This window comes from Pseudopodoces humilis, chromosome 5 (assembly GCF_049639895.1).
Source record: "Pseudopodoces humilis isolate 2021_Gansu_Grassland_sample_001 chromosome 5, ASM4963989v1, whole genome shotgun sequence".
Taxonomy (NCBI): domain Eukaryota; kingdom Metazoa; phylum Chordata; class Aves; order Passeriformes; family Paridae; genus Pseudopodoces; species Pseudopodoces humilis.
Genome location: NC_142204.1, coordinates 71,440,805 through 71,461,291, shown reverse-complemented (window position 1 = coordinate 71,461,291; position 20,487 = coordinate 71,440,805). Strand labels below are relative to the sequence as shown.

The following is a 20,487-nucleotide window of genomic DNA, read 5'->3' as shown; positions in this document are numbered from 1 at the left end:
ATGTGTTAGCTCCCCTCTAAAATTCCCATTTCCTGGGAGCTGATCCCAAACTAACGCCACTTTTTCCAGAGGGACCAACCAACCCCTTCTTGTGTCTCCCTAATTCCCATTTCTAAGTTCAATTTGGAGCAATTCTGCTCTTCACTTGAAGCTTGACCTTCAGAAGGGCTCACGTTCCTGGGAGCTTTCCTGCTTTTCCTTTTTCCCTTGCTATCCCACCTAGAACAATGGAATTACCTCACGTGCAACCCAAATTTTGCTTTTATTTCCCTGCCACCGCATCTTGGCTGAGGAAGCAACACCATTTCTTTGGGAAAGCCTGGGATGGATCTGTTTTGGATCCATGGGGATATTTCCTGCAGCTTTTCTCCCAGTCCCATTTTCCCTGTGACTCAGGACACGAGTCCTGCGAGGTAAATTGGGAATCCGGCAGGAATGGCTGCAAAGGATCCATCCAAAGACACCCTTTGGACCTCTGGGAATGAGTTTTCCCTCCCAGCACAGCAAATTCTTGGGAATTGCTGCTGTCGCTGTTCTGCCTCGTGTTCTTCCCCGCCCCCGCAGAATAAACAGCAAGAATAAATAAAATTCAAAATAAATTAAATAAATTAAATAATTAAATAAAATAAATTCAATAAAGTAAATTAAATAATTAAAGAAAGTAAATTAAATAATTCAATTACAAATTTAAACTCCCAATTCTTGTTAATATGGAGACAGGGAGAAAGGTGGAAGAGGGAGAGGAGTTGCTTTGATATTTTCAGGAATCTCCTGGATCAGATTTAGGTAAAGTCATGAGCAACTTGGTAATATTTTCCCTGATTTTTTTTTAATGTGGGGATGAAAAAAGGATGGAGTGAATCCATCTCTGCTGGATCTATCCATGTTGGATCCATCCAACCCCAATCTGAAGAAATAAATATTATTTATTTATAATGCTGGGAATAAACATAAATAAATATAAGTTTATATATATATACATATATATATACATAAATATATATATAATATATATTACATATATAATATATAAACATTACATATATAAAATAAATTACAAAATATATTATATTTATATTATATAAATAAAATAATATATGAATAAATTTATAAATATAAATATAATATTATTGTTTTTATAATATATATTATATTTATATATTTATATTATATTATATTATATTATATTATATTATATTATATTATATTATAGATAACTAAATCTCCCAAAATCCACCCTCTCCCGGCTGCTCCTTCAGGGATTCCTTACATCCTTTCCAGGTTCTCCCGGATCTCCTTTCATTCCCTGCTCTCCAGGTCGTCCTGGGAGTCCAGGAGGACCCTGCAAGAAGAGATTGAGAGAGCAAAAATCACAAACCGAGCCCGAGCAGCAGCTCAGAAAATGAAAACAGCAAGGAAAATATTATTTTTCCCACAGGAAAGAAATATTTGGAAGTGGATATTTGGACACTGGGATGGAGAGGGGGAACAGAGCAGGCCCACCACTCTGCAGGGCAGGAAATTATAATAATAGTGAGAAAAATGGAATTATTACCCTGATTCCTCTCACTCCTGGCTCTCCAGGGACTCCAGCTTCTCCCTAAAAGAGAGGAGCAGCTTTCCAAATGTTTTCCCATCAAGTGATAGGACTTTTGTTGCACTTAAACCTGGAGGAAAGGGTTCAAAGGGAGAGAACCAAGTCCATCAAACATTCCAGGGGCTCTGATGGAGATTAAATCTCTTTAGCCCTGCTTAATGCTTGGAAAACAGGGATAGAGGCAGGTTTTGGGATATCTGGGATGTCTTAAATTCGGGATGGTGTTTTACAGCATTCCCACAAACGAGGAGAAAGGGGCACAAGGTGTGGGGTGACTGGAATATTGAAATTTAGGAGTAGGATGAGGTGGTTGCCACCAAATCCCACTGTTCTGAGCTCCAGGAGTTGGACTGGATGATCCTGGTGGGTCCCTTCCAACTCGGGATATTTTAGGATTCCATTCATGGCACTCCATTTTCAGCATCTCCCAGGAAAAAAACCCAAAAAACCCCCCAAAAACCAGTTTAGTTATTTTTTGGCTTTTGCATTCCAGCCTTTTGGAATGTGAAATCCAAGATAAAAGAAAGGTGAAGAGGATTCTCCACAGCCTCACTTAAGGAGAAATAAACAGGAAATAAAATGAGCAGGGATCAACTTCAGGACAAATCCAAAGGTTTCATTTTCCAGCTGCTGTTCTCCCGGCAACTCGGGAAGGGATGGGATTACCTCGGTCCCAGAGGAGCCTTTCCTCCCCGGTTCTCCCTCCAACACAAAAGTGCTGGGTTTCCCAAGTTTTTTCCCATCATTTCTAACTCAGAGCTCTTGTCCTGGAATCACGACTCCGAAGTCAGGGCTGTCGGAGTGCAGCCGCTTCCTTTTTCCCAAAATTTCCTTGGGTGATCCTATTCCACTTGATGTCCAGGGATCAACCCAACCCTTGGGAGAAAGTTCTTCACTGATGATGGTCAGGAGAGGTTTCCCAGGAGAAAAGTTGGGAATTCATGGGAGGTTGGGAGGAAACAGAGCCAGGACAGGTGACCCAAACTGACCACAGGGATATTCCAGATCTGGTGAAGTCAAGCTCAATGGATAAATATCCAATTTTCCAGAAGCCAGTCAGGATGTTTTTGTGAGGGGCCACCTGGTTTTTGTGAGGGGCCATCTTGTTTTTCCGAGGGGCCATCTTGTTTTTCCGAGGGGCCACCTCATTTGATCCCAAGAAGGAACTCTTAATAGGGATCCTATTCCATTTCCAGGGATCAACCCAGCTGTCAGAGCTGAGGAAAGTTCTTCACTGGGATCAGAAGAAACTTCTGGAAGCCTCTTCTGATGTTTTCGTGAGGGCCCACCTTGTTTGGCCACAGGAGGGAATTATTTGGGCAGTTCTGTGAGGAGCAGGGAGCTGGGCTCCATGATTTTTATGGATCCTTTCCAAGTTGAGATAATTTGAGGCTCAGAACTAGAAGTAGACCTCTCAGGGCTGGTGTGGCTGCACCTCGTGCTAAATCCACATCAAGCAGATGTGACTCAGTGACAAAAATCCTGATCAAAGAATCCCGGAATCATTTGGGTTGGAAGGGACCTTAAAGCCCATCCAGTGCCACCCTCTGCCATGGGTAGGGACACCTCCCACTATCCCAGGTTGCTCCAAGCCCCGTCCAAGCTGGCCTTGGACACTTCCAGGGATCCAGGGGCAGCCACAGCTGCTCTGGGAACTGATGTTGGATAACAAGGAAGAAAAGTTGTCCCTTGTTTGCCATTGCAGGGCAGAGCTGGGGCTGTTGGTTGGTCCCAAGGGATCAGCAGCTCCATCCCCCTGGATCCTGCCTTTACTCACATCTTTTCCTCTCAGCCCGGCCTCTCCTGGTTTTCCAGGGAATCCTGGTTCACCTCTCTCCCCCTAAAGGAAACAAGACTTGTCACATTCCTGTCCTGCATTCCAGAGCCCTCCCACACTGAGGGGCAGATTCCAACAGCACATTCATGATCATGGAATATCTTCCACAATCCTGGATGAAGTTTGGGCTCGGAGCATTTACCCTGTGCTAGGAATGGCCGGGATTGCAGGATTTGTATTATTAATATCTAGTTTATTTTGATTTATTTAATAATATATATTTATAGTATTTCAATTTATTTAATTATAGTATTATTATTTTTGCAGGGTTATTGGGCTGGAAAGCATCCAGCTCTAACCTGATCTATCCAGACTCCACAGCCATCCCTGAAATTCACTCAGGACAGAATCTCCTGAGGTTTTCCACCTCCAGGAGCAGTTCAGATAAGCAGAGACTCGAGATGGATCCAGTCTTGGACACAGGACCAGTTCCCATTCCAAGTTTTAATTTTTATTCCCGTTTAAATCAGCTGAGCTCTCATGGATGGGTCCTCATCTGCTCTGATGTTTGTCCCACAAGGTCATGGATTTGATCCCATTTCCTTAAGAGCTGGATTGGATGATCCTTGTGGGTCTCTCCCAACTTGGAATATTCCATGAAATCTGGGAAATTTGTGACACTCTCCAGGCCTTCTCCCAATCCCAAATACCTCTCCTTGCCTCCACTTCGTAGCCTCATTAACACATCTCGTTAACACCTCCTGGCTTGGCTGCATCCCAATTATCTCTTGTGACATCCCATTTTTCCATGTCCTGGGAGCTGATCTGGCCTAAAAATTCCATTCATTGATCTACGGAACAATTCCCAAATCCAAACCCTCCTCCAGCCAAGTCTGGGGAGATCCCTGTTTGAGGAATGCCCACAGTGAGGCACTCACTGAACAAATGCCACAGGTGGGATCTTCTCCAGAAATTTCTTGACTTGTTTTGAACTTTTCCTGGGAAAAATCCTGCAGGTGAGGATTAGCAGGAATTTTTTAAGGCCTGACCAAAGATGTTGGAAGGAACCTCTAAGACCACTTGGTTGCACCCCCTGCCATGGGCAGGGACACCTTCCGCTATCCCAGGGTGCTCCAAGTCCCGTCCAACCTGACCTTGGACACTTCCAGGGATCCAGGGGCAGCCACAGCTGCTCTGGGAATTCTGTGCCAGGGCCTCCCCATCCTCACAGGGAACAAAGCTTTCCATGAACTCACCTTCTGACCTGGCTTCCCAGACAATCCCACATTTCCCTGCAGAAACACAGAAGGAATGACACAGGTAAGACAATTCCAGGTGTCAGCAGCTAAAATCAGAGAAGGGGAAAACAGGGAATGTCCCACGAGGGGCTGCACCAAGCCTGCCCTGTCCAGAGGTGTCTCCTGTCGCCCACACTTTGAAACCATCAATATTTTCAGTTTCCCACCCCTCTTCCAAAGGATTCTCATCCATAAATATTGGGATTTGACAATTTTTGCTGGATTAAAAGGAAGGGGACTGTGATGTCCGTGGAGAAGGGAATAGCAAGGATTAACCCAACCCTTCCTGGACATCAGTGGAGTCACATGGGAGCCACCAAAACCTTCCTAGACACAAAAGTCAGGAAGATGAAGATCAAGGTGACTTTCAGGAGAGGAAATAATTGGAAATGGGACTTGCTTGGATTCTATCCACCAAGATTGGATTCTGTCCACAGGGTCAGCAGTTGAGCATTGACCATCTGTGTTTTTCTCCAGTCATGAGGAATTCTCCACATTTTGGGGGATTTGCACCTGACCTGAGGACAGAGCTCATGACCCCCAGAGCTCCACAGGGTCACCAGCCCGGTTCCTTGTCACCTCCCCCGTGTCCATCTCCTCAGGGCGGAAGGCCGACAAATCCATGGAGGTGACGGAGGGATTTTGTCCCTAAACCTCCGACTTTGTCCCCTGAGACCTTCCCATTCCAGACCCACCCCACTGTCCCACTCACCCTGTCACCGATGTCCCCCTTCAGCCCAGGCTGGCCAGGAATTCCAAATCCTGGACTTCCCTGAAAAAACAAAGGGATACAGGGTCTTGCCAAGGCAGCTTTTCCAAGTTCAGGACAAATCTCCACAGAGCAGGAAAAGCCAGAGCAGATCCAAGGTATTTCCATCCCCATGGACAACCAGGGAGCTGAGCATTTCCTCCCTCCCCGATTTCCTTTCCAAGAGATTTGGATTTCTACACATGGAAGTTTCCCCCTGGATTCTTGGATGGATGATCTGGGGAGGAATTTCCATCTCCCTCAGAGTTTCCTCGGTGGCCACAAACAAAATAAATCCTTTTATCCCTAAAGGAAGTGCAGGGTCATCACCTTCTCCCCTTTTTCTCCCGGGACTCCTTTGTCTCCTCGCGGTCCAGCTGGTCCGGGATCTCCCTGGGAATAAAAGACACACCTGAGACCAAGAATATCCTGCAGGAAGCCAAGCCCTGTTCCCGTGACTCCTTGGGGATGCATTTTACACTTCTGATGCACTCTGGAAAAAAAATCCATTGCCAAATCAACCCATCTCTTCATCCTGGATTTATAAAGAATTTTATTCCATTCTGCCTTCTGCCATCCAAAATTCATCATAGATTTTGCCACACTACAAAGCATCAAGAACACATTTTTACTGGTTTAAACTGAATAAAATGAACATCTGTCATTTCTCTGCAGGTTGGCAGTGAAGTATCAGAAATAATAAAAAAAAAAATTCAGATATTCCAAGCCACATCCCACCACAAGGCCAGAGCAAAATTCCCAGATCACTAAAGCCTAAAAAAAAAAAAAAGGATTTTTGCCAGTGAAGCAAGTCTGAGATCAATAAAAGATCAATAAAAGGAGGTGATTCCAACACAGAATCCCAGCAAAAAAGTCAAATTTTGTTGTGTCTATGGAATGAGTGAGGTCTGAAGCACTGTAGGGAATTTCCACAGAAAATCCAAGGGGAATCAGTCCTGCAGTAAATCCTTCTCACAGACTGAAGGTTTTTGGCAGGATGGCAATGAGAGAGCAAGACTGAAAAAAGAAAAGTTAAAAAATTAAATTTAGAATATTCCAGGTCATGTTGTACCTCAAAGCCCCTGAGAAAGTGATTGGAATTTTCTAAAGCAGCTGGAAAATATGGACAATACAGCCAGGGAACAGCTCTGGGACAGAGAGCTCCTTGGTTTGGGAAACTCAGTTTTCTTTCAGTGAGGCCAAACTCTGGATCAGGGGCCCAAAGATGTGGGAATTCTCCATCCATGGGAATTCTCAGCACAGGAGACTTGACCCAGCTTTGGAGTGGGCCTGCTTTGAGCAGGAGGTGGGATTGGAGAATCCAAGAATCTCTTCCAGCCTCTTCTATCCCTGATTTTAGCCTCCCTTGGCTGGAAGTATCTTCTGGGATTGGGCTGGATCTGCGCTTGAATGATGTCTTCCTTCTGAAATCCCAAAATTTCCCCTGGACTAAGGCTAGAATGAGAATACCAGGTACAAAATGTGAATTAAAGCAAGGGAAATAGCCCCAGGACAAGACTTTTCCACTCTCTCCTCTCCAGTCAATCACAAAGGCGATGGAATTCAGGAAACATGGAACAACCTCTGCTTTTCCAAGAAAAGATCTTGCCTTTTCAAGCAATGCTAATTAAGTATTTAATTAAACATCAGTCTTACCTTGACACCTTTCTTGCCTGGAGGTCCCAAAACCTGAGGAGAAGAGGAAATCACAGAAATCCTCAGTTATTGGTGGGGAAAAAAAATAAAATAAATTAAAAAATCTCCTTTACATGGTACCTTTTCCAAAGCAAGGAATGTTATGGGATAAGAATTGTTATGGGTTAAGAATTGTTATGGGATCAGAATTGTTATGGGACACAGAGGTGGCCACCACTGAGGTTTCTCCTTAAAGCTGGAATTTGGAGGGTCATGGAGAGCTGTGGGTGTCCAGCAGGGCTCATCCCTGTGGATGAGGAGCTTGAGCAGGGACAGGCCTGGAGCACATGGATTCAGTGGTGGGAATTTTTATCCTTTTATTTCCTGGACAGGCAGTGGAGCTCCTTTGAGGGGACAATGGGAATACTGGGAATACAAGACGTGGAGCGAGGGAGAAGAGGACAAAGTTGGCTGGCGGGAAAAGGTCTGAGTGTTCTTCCTGCAGTTCTGTGGGACACAACTCTTGGATTCCTGGCATTTTGGGATGGAGGCTGCACAGCTAAAGGACAAGAAGGGCTCTAAACCACTCCAAGTTACCTCCAAGGCTGGAGCACCTGGAAATCCTGGATTTCCCTGCAAGGCAAGAGGAAGGAATGGTGACCAATGGAATGAAAAATGTGAAGTGGGGAAAACTTTTTGCTCATCCCTTTCCCACCATTTATTCCTCGAAATAATGCCCAAACTCATCTCAGAAGCACAAGAGCCAAGGAGAGGGGAAAATTGAGCTCAAGGATATCCCTGCTGGATCCCACAGGGAACAAGCTGGGAAAAATCGGGATAATTGCACCTGAGCTGGTCAAATGTTCTCTTACTTGGTCTCCCTTCTGCCCTGGAGGTCCTGGAATTCCCTGGAAGAAATCAGAAGGGAATTTTCACCAGAATGAAAACAGATCCAGAAGTTTTGGTTCCTGCTGCCATCCAGAGGGAGGGAAGGGGGGATGGAGCTCTTCAACTCAATTTTCCATCAATTACAGGACAGCTCTTCCAGCCTGGGACTCTGGAGTCTCCCTGGCCACAAAAGTGCCATTAATTATTTAAAATTATTTAAAATATCCCACACTGCTGCCATTCCAGGTCTCTCCTGGCAGCAGGGAATTCCAGAGTCCAGGGAGTGGGAAATTATTCCCTTTCTTTGCTTTTGAGGGAAGGCTCCAGGTCAGGCTGGTGTCCCTGCTCAGTCCAGAGGGTTTGGACCAGGTGGCCTTGGAAGCCATTCCATGATCCAGTGATTCCCACAGGAATTACTATGATGATTAATTATGGTGCTGGTTAGGAGCAGAAAATTTCCTTGGAACGTGAATTCCAGCCCCGGGAATTTGGGTTCAGGATTTCAGCACCCACCTTTGGTCCCGGTGCTCCTGGAGGTCCCATCGTTCCCTGAAAACAACAGAGGAAACAGTGAAAGCTCCAACTTTAATCCCCAAATCTTCCCTTTTCTCACCCTTTCCGTGTGGAACCACGGGATTCCAAGGAAAACCTAAATTGGAGGAGGCTTTGGAGACACTCAACACTCCAGGAGTGTAGGAGTCTAGAAATGCAGGGACATTTCTCTGTCTATACAATTCTTTAAAAAATACATCAATCATATATAATATTGACAGAAAAGCTTCCAAATATCCCTGAGCAAGCCAGAGTTAGTAAGAAATTAAACAGAAAGTAGAAAATTGTTTCATTTGACACTGAAGTGAAAATATAGATTTTAAGAGAGTTTCACACGTAAAGATAGAAGAAAAAGAGTGTAGTTTTTAATCCTTCTTCTTCCTTCTTCTCCATGCTTCTGCAGTTTTTAGAAGCACAAAATATGATTGGTTTAGAGTTAGTCGCACTTTTAATTACGTGAGTAGATATAGAAAACTTATTTGTTGAGATATAATAACAATACATGTGTCTGTAGTTAGTAGAGTAAAAATTGATATAAAGGTGAAAAGACCGCGTGGTTCGAGGCCATTTTGTATCATTAGAACGAGATGAGCCAGGCTGTGGTGATTTGAGCTTGTGCAGCTAGTCTAGCTAGATAAACCTGCCAGGTTTTTGTAAAGATCCTTCAATAAACACAAGAAACCAGAATCTAATGAGCCCGGGAGTTTTTATCGAATAATAAGGACTGAGATAAGTGAGACTCCCCACGAGAGAGGATCCCAGAGGAATTCAGCCCAAAGGAAGCTGAGAGACTAAAGAAAAGTTATATCCACAGAGAGTTCAGCCCAAAAGAGGCTGAGAAACTAGAGAAAAATTATATTCACAGAGAATTCAGCCCAAAAAAAGCAAAGAGAAAAAAGTTTCAGAGAGGATTTTAATGCAAATCTCACTGCAAGATTTCCAACCCACCTGCTCTCCTTCCTCCCCCTTCATGCCAGCAGTGCCAGGAATGCCAATTCCCGCCATTCCCTGCAAGGAAAGCACAGAATCCTCAGGAATGCTGATCCCAGAGCACCCATCCTTCCCAGATTTCTGCTCCAGAGTCTTTCTTAGCAAAACAGGAGGGGAGAAATTTCCTCTGGAAATGTTTGGCTCTGAGCAGAAACAGTAAATTCCAGGAATGTTGGCACATCCCAAAATGCCTTCCCACAGGTCCACCCTACTATTCCTCTCATTTCCCCCCTGGGCTGAGGGATTCAGGAATTATCCAACCTTTTCTCCCCGTGGTCCAGGCAGTCCAGGAGCCCCATGAAGCCCCACAGGGCCTGGCAAACCAGGTTTTCCCTGGAAAGAAAGGAACATCATCAAATCTTTATTTTTTTTTCCCCCTCCAAACTGGAAAGGTTTATTTTTAATTCTGCAGGGAAATATTTATCCTGACCTGTCCATCTGAGCAGTTCCTTTAAAAATGAGGAATTACAGAGCTGGATTTGTATTCCCAAATTTCCTTTACCCTCACAAATAAGTTATGAATCCCTGGCTTTACCCAGGAAGGGGAAACAATGGAAGACAGAGGCTGGGAGCCCAGGTTAGTCTGGAATGGTGAATCCAGACCCATGGAAAAGACTGATTTATGGGATATGGCTCTCCAATATGGCAAAAACAATAGAATGGAAAAAGGATGGAAAAGCAGCACATTGATGTTATCCTTCAGACTGAGCCATTTGTAACAGAGAATTCCCAAACCAATCCCGGTGCCTTTTATTCCCATGGAGTCCATCCTCCATGGACGTTTTTCCTTCTTGTATCTCCCCTTGAACCCAAACTTCCCACACCCCAAACCTCCTTGTGGGATGATTTCTGGGCAGAACCACCCCTTCCCTTGTTTTGGATCTGTTTCCAGTTTGGGACATTTGCTGTCTCAGGCTCTTGATCCACATTTTTCCCTCCTCTGGATCTGTCCCAGTTTTTCCCCGACTTCCTGGGATCACTCACTGGCTCTCCTGTGTCTCCTCTGTCTCCTTTGAGGCCACTCCTCCCACGGGGACCCTGCATGAAGCACAGGAAATTCTCACTCCATGATCCCTTCATGGATCTCCAAGGAAATTTGGAAGTTTGGAAGCCAGAACTTCCTGGGCAGTTTGGAAAAAAAAACTATGGAAAAAAGGCTTTTCATCCCAAAGTGAAAGCTGACCTTAGGTACTCACCCTAATTCCTGAATTCCCTGGTTCACCCTGAAACACAAAGGACAAGGAGAATTCCCATGGGATGGGCATTTAGGGGCTCCTCACCAAACTTCATCCCAGCAAAAAATCTGGGAGATTTTTGCTCCAAGACAGCAAAATTCCCACTCCCACCAGAAGGCAGAGCTTTCAGGAGAAGTCTCCAGACACCTCCACCCACAATATTTGGTGTTGGGTCTCCCTTTCCTGTGGCACATCCCAGAACTGTGCTGCAAACTCACCTTGATGGAGATTCCTGGTGGCCCTGGAGAACCTGGTGGTCCTGGAACCCCAGGAACTCCTGGCTGCCCCTTCTGTCCCTGTGACAAGGAAAAGCGGAAGAGGGAGGGATTTGGGATTTCTCCCAGCCCTTGGGAAGCTGAAGGCTCCCCCACACCTGGGGTTTGATACTCACAGCGGGGCCAGGCTGCCCATTCCGGCCAGGAATCACCTCCACTCCTCCCAGGACATAGCCTGGCTCTCCCTGTGGATAAAGGCACTTTGGGAGATCCAGGAGCAGAGGGGAAATTGGGTGATTTAGGGGCGATTCCATCAACTCAAAGCACTTGGCACCCAAAACCACATGGCCATGACCTGAGTTTTGCTTGCTGGTGTGGAAAAAATTAATCCCAAGGAAAAAAGTGGAAGTTGGCTTTCCAGCAGGGTCCATTCCCAATCTTCATCCACACAGACAGCTCAGGAGGATGCAAGGAAAAAGGAGGAATGGGGACTGGGAGAAGGGCAGGAAGCTCCTCCTGGGATCTGCCCCCAGTAAATATTGAAATATTTTAGTGTCCTGAGCAGATTAAACCAGGTTTGTTAATTATGGAGACTCAGGCAGAATGACCCCACCTTCTTCTGCAATCAATTAACTAATTAATTGTGCCCAGAACCTGGTATTAGGATTGAGCACTTTTCTCCATAAAGACATAAAATTCCCGGGGGAAATTCCTCAAGCTGTAGATAGGCAGTGTAGGATTAGGTAGACACAGCTTAAAAATTCACATTCACCAAAGATCCTGGTGAAAATGCTCGGAAAAGAGAGGTCACAACAATGAAATTAATTTCTCCCAGTGAAATCCAGGAATGGAACTCACTCTGTCTCCTTTTGGCCCTGCTGGTCCTGGATAGCCCGGAGATCCCTGGAATTAATAAATTCTGCAGTATTAAACAGAAAAACACCCACAAGACCATGGATGCTGATCCCTGGAAATGTCCAAGGCCAGGTTGGACAGGGTCTGGAGCAACCTGGGATGGTGGGAAGGGCCCCTGCCCATGGAATGGGATGAGTTTTAAGGTCCCTTCCAACCCAAACAAACGCAGGATTCCAAATACTCACAATGTCGCCTTGGCTGCCAGGGAGCCCCTGCAAAACAGGACAGAGGGATACTGGTCAGTTTTCTCTGGAATAGCCCTTTGGAAAAGTTCGTTAAAACCAATCCATACCATGATTCCAGGGGGACCTGGAGGACCTGGCCGGCCCGGCCTGCCCGGCAGTCCAGGAATGCCGTCTTTCCCAGGGAGACCCTAAAAACATGGAAAATGACAGCCTGGGGGGGATAACCTCAGACCTGCAAAACAGCTTCATACAGCACTGTAACGCTTGAGAGCATTCCCAAATCCCAGAGCAATTCCCTTTTCCAGGATTTTCAAAGCCAGCATGGAGCAGGAAGAGCAAAACACCAACAGAGAAGACCTGAGGGTGATTCTTTCCTTGAACTCTTCCTCAGTCATAATTTCGTTGTATTTACCGCCAGAGGGCAGGGATAGATGGAATATTGGGAAGGAATTTCTGGCTGGGAAGGTGGGGAGGGGCTGGGATGGAATTCCCAGAGAAGCTGTGGCTGGATCCCTGGAAATGCCCAAGGCCAGGTTGGACATTGGGGCTTGGAGCAACCTGGGATAGTGGAAGGTGTCAAGGTCGGAACTGGATGATCTTTCAAGTCCCTTCCAGCCCAAACCATTCCATGATATTCCATGATATTAACTATCCAAATGGATCATGCTGTAGGGACATTCCCTTAAGAGCTGGACTCGATGATCCATGTGGGTTCCTTCCAACTGAGACTATTCTGTGACTCACCCGCTCCCCTTTCTCTCCCTTCGTAGTGAAGCTGTGGGGCTCATAACCCCTGTGAGCTGCTGAGCCCCTGGAGCTCTTCAACAGAAAAGAGAAAAAAAATTAAATTATCAGGGAATTAAAATCCACCAAAGGATGGCAAATAAACCAGAATGACCAGGAAACACAGACTAGAACATGGCTTAGGCAAAGAAAGGGAGAAGCAGAGTTGACCATCCAGAAGAATACTCAGACATTTACAGTCTATTCCTATGCATTTATATGAATTTTTAATATGTCTAAGTGTTCTGCAGTTGTTTTATCCACCAAAACATTCCCAGTTCTATCCTGGCCTCCTCAGTTCCACTCCCTGGATTTCAAATGTTTTGCTCTTTAGGGCTGGACAGCAAGATCAGGATGGGACACGGTGTCCTAAATCCACTCTGAATCTGCTTTGTTCCCTCAGGGAAGAAGATTTTCCTTGTGCCTGACCCACTCCAAGCTGGATTTACTCCCAGGAGTAGGAACTCACCTTTTCCGGTGGGATTTGGGTTCCTGGAAGCTGAGGATCAGAACAAATGGCTTCTATCAACTCTTGGAGGATTTGGGGGAAGTCATCGAAGGTGCTGACGTAGAAAACATTCTGGGGGTTCTGCTGCAGCAAAATCCTGTGGAGCTCCACGGGGTCAGCTCCTGACACCCCCACAGCAATGACACAGAGCCCTGGAATGACATGGATTCCACCACTCCTAATTCTTGGGATCAGAGTTTCCAAACCCCTACCCGGTAAAACCCTCTGGTGGGATCAGGTAGAACCCACAGAGAAGTCACCTGGAGCGGGGTGTGAATTACAGTGAACCAAGACAAGTTGGGAAGAGAAAAGAGAAAGGATAAAGGAGGGAATGAACAAAAAGGTGCACCACCCTCAAAGCCCTGCAAATCCATGGAGAACTGAGGGAAACACAACGGGGCAACCTCAGCCCCCTGGAAATTCATGGAGAACTGAGGGAAACGCAATGGGGTGACCTCAACCCCCTGGAAATCCATGGAGAACTGAGGAAAACCCAATGGGGTGACCTCAAGCCCCTGGAAATCCATGGAGAACAGAGGGAAACACAAGGAGGCAACCTCAACCCCCTGGAAATTCATGGAGAACTGAGGAAAACCCAATGGGGTGACCTCAACCCCCTGGAAATCCATGGAGAACAGAGGGAAACACAAGGAGGCAACCTCAACCCCCTGGAAATTCATGGAGAACTGAGGAAAACACAACGGGGAAACCTTAACTCCCTGGAAATTCATGGAGAACTGAGGGAAAGCCAATGGGGTGTCCCCAACCCCCTGGAAATTCATGGAGAACTGAGGGAAACCCAACTGGGAAACCTCAGCCCCCTGGAAATTCATGGAGAACCAAGGCAAACACAAATGGGAACTCCTACCCAAAGCATGGGCTGCTCTGGCTGGGGGCAGCACGTCGTCCTGGGATTGTCCATCGGTCACAAGCACCAGGATGTGAGGAACGCCCGGTCTCATCCCTCTGGAGGGCTGGAATAATTCCTTTAACACGTAGGATATGGCACGGCCTGAGCAGACAGGGAGAGGCAGGGTGGGAGTCTGGATTAATTCCATGGGTTTGGACTCTGGATCTTCTTCCAGGGGTGGAGAATGAAGGGAATTCCTTATAAGTGGAAAGTCCTGGGCATGGGAAAATGTGTTTTGAAGGATAAGGGCAGGAAATCAGCTTGGCTGGAATGGTTCTGGTGGAATCAACAGATAGTTTTGGAAAAGCGAAACCAAAATATTCAGAAAATTGAAGCACTTTTCTTACACTTCAGGAAAAAAAAAAATCCACAGAATTCCCATTTCCAAATGTCTTTGGAAAGACCAAGAAAGTTTCACAAAGAAATCTCCCACAGATTGAAATGGTCAAGAAGCTCTAAAATACTATGGAAAAATTCCTACATGGAGTAAAATGTCTTTATCGACACAAACTCCATAAAAAGAAGGATTAGAGGCAAGATTAGCCAGGAATTTCCAGCCTGACCAATTCCATGCCTTCTTTCCCTAACCAATCCCATGAAAATTCCTGTATTTTGACTGTCCCTGGTTTTTTGTGCTCTTGTCCAATACCACTGAGGCAGGATGAGGGATTTGGGTGCCTCGAAGCTTTCCTGATGTGAAGAATTCATTGAAAAATCACAAAACTCCAGAATATTCCAGGCTGGAAAGGATCCACAAGGATCATTGAGTCCAATTCCTGAAAGATCCATATGGGGATTGAATCTTGGAGTTACTGGCACCAGCTTCCAACCAATTTGGTTAAATGATTAAATTAAAACTAACAATCTTTAATTTACCATTCCTGGTTGTGTTCATCCAGGGGAACCAGGTATTCCCAGTGTCCATCTGGGAATCAGCACATGGAAAGTGTCGTCCCTCTCTGAGCTTTTTAAATGAGACAAAAATATCTGGATTTCTGGGATGGAAAAATTCTTCAAACCAGCCACCCTCCTGTTTGTGGTATAAAAACCTCCCTCAAGTCCAGGCAAAATCATAAAATAATGAGGAAAACCCAGGGGAAAAACCAAGACATGTGAAAAGCACCAAGTGGTTGAAAAAAACCTCTCCCAAAAATTAAATTTAATCTGTTCTCAAATTAAATTTAAATTCAAATTAAATTTAAATTAAATTAAATTTAAATTTCTCAATTTAAAACAATTTTGGGCACAACATTCCCACCAAGGAAATGGCTCCAAACCACTCAGAGAAATGTTTTCCTTGGTTTCCAGGATCTCTTCAGGGCCAGAAGGATCATCCCAGGTATCCAGGTGCCCTCCCAGACCTGTTTTGGTGTTGCCTCCGGTGTAGCTCAGCCCTTTGATGGCTCCGAGGGCTCCGTTGCGGTCGCGGTGCTGGTTGAAGTGAAAAGCTGCCCTGGGCTCCTCGTTGTACTGAGCAACGGCAACCTGCCAAAATCTGGGATTAAAATCCCCAGATCCACAGGAAATGGGACAGACTGCCTCGAGTCAGAGCGTGGTGCACCGGGAATGGGAAGAGGTTGAATTCTCTGGGAAAAGGGAGCCAGACCCTCACCTAAATCAATTTTTTTTTATGTTCCCAGAGTTATTTGTTGACCCAGGGTAATTTCGTCATTCACCTAAAACCTCCAAGCAGAGTCCAAGAAATTCCCATTTCCTGCTCAACTTCAACTGAGTTCTGTAAATCTCCCTAATTCAAATATGCCGTTAATTAAATAAATGACCCCAAATAAATGAGGAACCAAGTCTTCCCATTGGCTTTGCTGTCATTAAATTCTTCAGGCTTCATTTGCTCTGGAGGTGATTCCCATCATGACCTGGGGCTTTGGGTCTCTGATTGTTGGAGGAGGGAGCTGCTGGGACATCCTGCATTTCCCACTTGGATCCACACCCGGATTTCCAGCCATTCCCACTCTGAATTTCCAACAATTCCCCACTCCAGATTTCCGACCATTCCCAGTCTGGATTCCCAACCATTCTCCCTCTGGATTTCCCACCATCCTCACTCTGGTTTCCCAGCCATTCTCACTGTGGATTCCCAACCATTTCCACTCCGGATTTCCAACCATTCCCACTCTGGATTCACAACCATTTCCATTCTGGATTTCCCACAATTCCCACTCTGGATTTCCCGCCATTCCTGCTCTGTATTTCCAACTGTCCTCACTCTGGATTCACAACCATTTCCATTCTGGATTTCCCACAATTCTCGCTCTGGATTTCCCACAATTCTCGCTCTGGATTTCCCACAATTCTCGCTCTGGATTCCCAAACATTCCCACTCTGGATTCCCAAACATTCCCACTCTGGATTCCCAAACATTCCCACTCTGGATTCCCAAACATTCCCACTCTGGATTCCCAAACATTCCCAGTCTGGATGGGGTCAGAAATGGGATCAGAGAGGGGAATATGCACCTGACAGGCCTCTGGGCTAACCTAGACAGCATTTCAGGTGTGGAATTTGCTTTACTCCCAATGATTTGGTCTTGGAAAGATAACCAAGAAATGGAAATGGGAAAGATGGCATTGAGGAGAGTTTAATCCCTGTTTTTTTGTTCATCACAGGACTTTCCTTGGTCTTTCTGCTCCACAACTCCTGTGTGAGCAGATTCTGCTCCAGGCAAGGCTGAGCAGAAGGAGGAAACAGAAAGAAAGTAACTTTAGGAAATGGAATAAGAAAATCTTGCCTGTGTCCTTTCAGGTCCAATCTTGGGGAAATAGGAAACAATCCGGAAGAGGAAATCCTTCACTTTATTGAAGTTGCTCTGGCCTATGCTGGACGATTCATCCACCAGGAACCCAACGTCTGCCTTGAGCTTCCCACAAACTGCAGAGGGAAGAGAGGAATTCCATAAGCTGAGGGCTCCTAAAGCAGAATCCTGGGGTTTTGTGTGTTCAGAGCAACAAAACAAACCCCAAACCTCTTGTGATGCCAACTTTTGGGCAAGCAGCAACACCTTCACCCCTCAGAGTAGTGCTGAGGCCTTCACTGCATTTATGGGGTTTGGGCCTTCCCTGACATCGCCCACTCTCGTTATTCAAGGAATTAAGACTGGTTTTAGCTCCTGGGATCAGAGGAGATCTTGGCCTCTGGAAGCTTTGTCTATTTCTACATCATCATCATCATTTCTACATCATCATCATCATCATCATCATCACCATCCCCACACTCACGCAGCCCAGGCAGGGTTGTCAGCGGTGCCGACACCGTGCTGGTCCATACTGGGGGCTCTGGGAGCTTTGTACTGGTGGGCACTGGGAGAGGAGTGGTCCCCACACTGCTGGGAGATCCCGATGGAGATTTCCCCGTATCCAGCGGTGCCGGAGCCACTGGAGCGGTCGGTGACTCCCTGTGAGCTCCTGCTGCAGGACCCAAACAGAAAAGGTGAATTTTAAACCTCTTTTAGCCACAATGTCACTCTCCAGCAAAGAGAAAAAGGGTAGAAAACCCAAAATTCAACCCAAAAATCCAGGTCTCCACCCTTCATACCTGTTTGTCCAAGGAGCGTTGTCTCAGGTCCCTCCGAGTCTCCAAACATTGGTTTTATGGAAAACAAATACATTTCCTTGGAGCTCAGCCCCGTCACTCGAAACGATCTGGAAACTGCTGGCAACAATTCCTGGGAAAGAGAGGGAGCTGTGGAAAACAGGAGAAACATGACTCGGAGCCAGAAAAACTCAGGGGAATTCTCACTTCTGTGGCATCACTGTTAGAAAACAGGAATTTAGGGATGAAATGATTCCTGGGATTTGGAGAAGAGGCAAAAGTAAATAATTTACAAAGTGCAATGGTCAAGGTCCTAAACCAGATGAAATTAGGTTGATTTTGTGCAATAGAAAGGAAAAAAATTGGAATTTATGCAAGAATTTAGGGGATTTGGTGCAAGTGGTGCTCAAGGCTGAGAGAACAATTTTTATCCAGTGGTTCTTATGGATAGAAATAAGATTCTTTTTGGGAATGAATGGAAAGTTTGATGAAAAATAAAATCAAACATGACTGAGGAATTTGGTTGCACACAATTCGTAGTTTTGATTTAAAATAATGATTGACATTTCCTAAGTGCCTTGCTTTAGAAGTAATAAATGAATCTGACATTGTTCAAAGTGGAATTTGTACCTTTTTTATTCTGAAATAACATTTTGCTTTAAAAAAAATCACCCCAAAAGCTCAGTCTTTATGGCAAGAAATAAAATCAGTGCAAATAATCTGTCATCAACTCATGGAATTGAGGTTGGAAAAGATCTCCAAAGATCAAATCCAGTTCGTTGTTCTCAATTCTCCACAAAAAATTTTGGAGGGGAGGTTTTCCTCCTTTAAATAAAAGAGTAAAATCCCTCTTGAAATTTGACTTATTTTGGAAAGTCAAATCAAAATAGCCATAATTGGTTTATTTTGTCTGATGATCCCAAGTGGAAGAGAAAGGGATCCAGATTTTTTATGGGACAGGCTGGATGGAATGAGATGGGAAAAGGGCATTCAATGAGCTTAAAAGGGAGCAAGGAAACGTTCATTTATGAAAAAAAATCAAGTTGTGTGGAGAAAAATTAATCAAGACAAAAAATAAGGACCAAACTGTTAATTGCTTTTATACACCAGTATAAAAATTATATCCCAGTATGCTGGGATAATTACCTAGGAAAAATTGGAATTACTCACTCAGGAGCATAAATTTTATCCTGTGGAGAGGTGGGGTCAGGATTCATCTGCCGGTGATGGGAAATCAATATTTATAAACCCATTCCAGCAGGATCGATGGATGGACTGTAAGATGTGGGATTATCCATTCCCGATTCCCAGACTGCTCTGAAATCAGGGATTTCTGAATCCTTCTGGATCAATATTTGAACAGCACAGCACAGGAAAGGGAAGGGTTGCTTTAAATCACTAAAATCACCCCAGAGATCCAAATGTTCCATTCCCAAATCACTTTTCCATAATATTTATCCCAAAAAAATGCTGCTGTCGCAGGACTGTTCATCCTGAGTGACACAACCTGCAGGTATGGAGCTGCCAATCCTGAAATATCCTTGGAATTAAAAAAAAATAAATTAAAGCTCCTGGTAAGAGCCAAAAGAACTGCAGGGAATTCCGCTGGATTTGGTTTCTTTAGTGACTTTGAACTGATCCTAGGAAAAAGTTTGTGGTTGAAGCCACAGGAACAGGAAACTCCAAACTCAAAGAGGATTTTAGTCCAATCCAGGAAAATAATCGTGGAGTCGGTGCTTTAAAAGGGAAAATCCTGAAAAGCCAAATTGGGAAAAGGAATGGTGAGGAATGATTAAGTAATGTTTTTTTTTTTTAAGTTCTTCACAGTAGAGCAGAGATTTTAAACAGGTAAGAACAAGGTTTTACAGATGACAAAAATCCACCTTTTTTTTGGTGGATTCGATGGACGGGAAGGCACAGAGATAATGCCAAAATTCCTTTTTTCCTAAGCTATTCCCACCCCTCTTTTTTTTCTTCCTCCAAGGATTTTGCAATAGCCAAATGGGACATTTTGTGAGCCTCCTCCAGCTCCCATTTTCCCCTCTTTTTCAGCCAAATGGAGAAGCTGAGATGAAGGAACCCATGGAAACCCCCAGGGTTCTCCTGCTAATCCAGATCCAGAGGAGTCCAGGGGATGGATCAGGGTTTCCTCCCTGCACCAAACATTACCTGAGGACAATCCCCACGTCAGTAAATAGAGGGATGCTCCAGGAACAGCATCCCAGGACAACAAAACGCTGGAATCCGTGGCCTCCTGCACTGTGAATTCCGTCACTTTGGGAAAATCCACTGTTGGAAAAGCAAGGAACAAAGCTTAGGGGCTGGAAACAGATCTGGGGACATTTCTGCCTCCCAAATTCCATTCCTGGGAGAGGAAGGAGTTCCTCCAGCACTTCAGGTGTTTTCCAAGAAGCTGGATCAGACCAGGTTCTCATTTGGTGGGAACTGAGGGAAATTTTGCCAGATCTCCAGTCTGGACTCTAAACTGACTGAAATGTGAGTTTTTGGGATGGGTAATGAAGCTTTTCCTGTGATTTTTTTTCCCAGATGCTCCCTGAAATCCCAGTGTTGTCCCCACATCCCTGACTTTCCCCTCTAATCTCCAAACCTGCCCGTTTTGGCACAACTCATGAGGGATGTTGGCCTTTTCCTGCTGGAAATGGTCAAGATATTGCATAAAGAGGGAATTCCAAGATAGTGTGCCA

At 45.1% G+C, this 20,487-nt stretch overlaps 1 protein-coding gene across 1 annotated transcript in view; it reads right to left on the bottom strand.

The window, feature by feature from the left end:
* Positions 1-1,299: 1,299 nt before the first annotated feature.
* Positions 1,300-20,487, bottom strand: part of LOC148184382 (collagen alpha-1(XII) chain-like) — a 37,633-nt gene continuing 18,445 nt past the window's right edge. The window contains exons 18-29 of the mRNA XM_088055709.1: positions 19,952-20,071; positions 16,983-17,122; positions 15,598-15,721; positions 14,195-14,338; positions 13,288-13,478; positions 12,780-12,854; positions 12,143-12,246; positions 12,036-12,062; positions 10,939-11,016; positions 8,457-8,492; positions 5,751-5,813; positions 1,300-1,342 (exon numbers count right to left, since the gene is read on the bottom strand). Of these exons, the coding sequence (XP_087911835.1) occupies positions 1,300-1,342; positions 5,751-5,813; positions 8,457-8,492; positions 10,939-11,016; positions 12,036-12,062; positions 12,143-12,246; positions 12,780-12,854; positions 13,288-13,478; positions 14,195-14,338; positions 15,598-15,721; positions 16,983-17,122; positions 19,952-20,071 (1,145 nt within the window). The remainder of the gene's footprint in view (positions 1,343-5,750; positions 5,814-8,456; positions 8,493-10,938; positions 11,017-12,035; positions 12,063-12,142; positions 12,247-12,779; positions 12,855-13,287; positions 13,479-14,194; positions 14,339-15,597; positions 15,722-16,982; positions 17,123-19,951; positions 20,072-20,487) is intronic.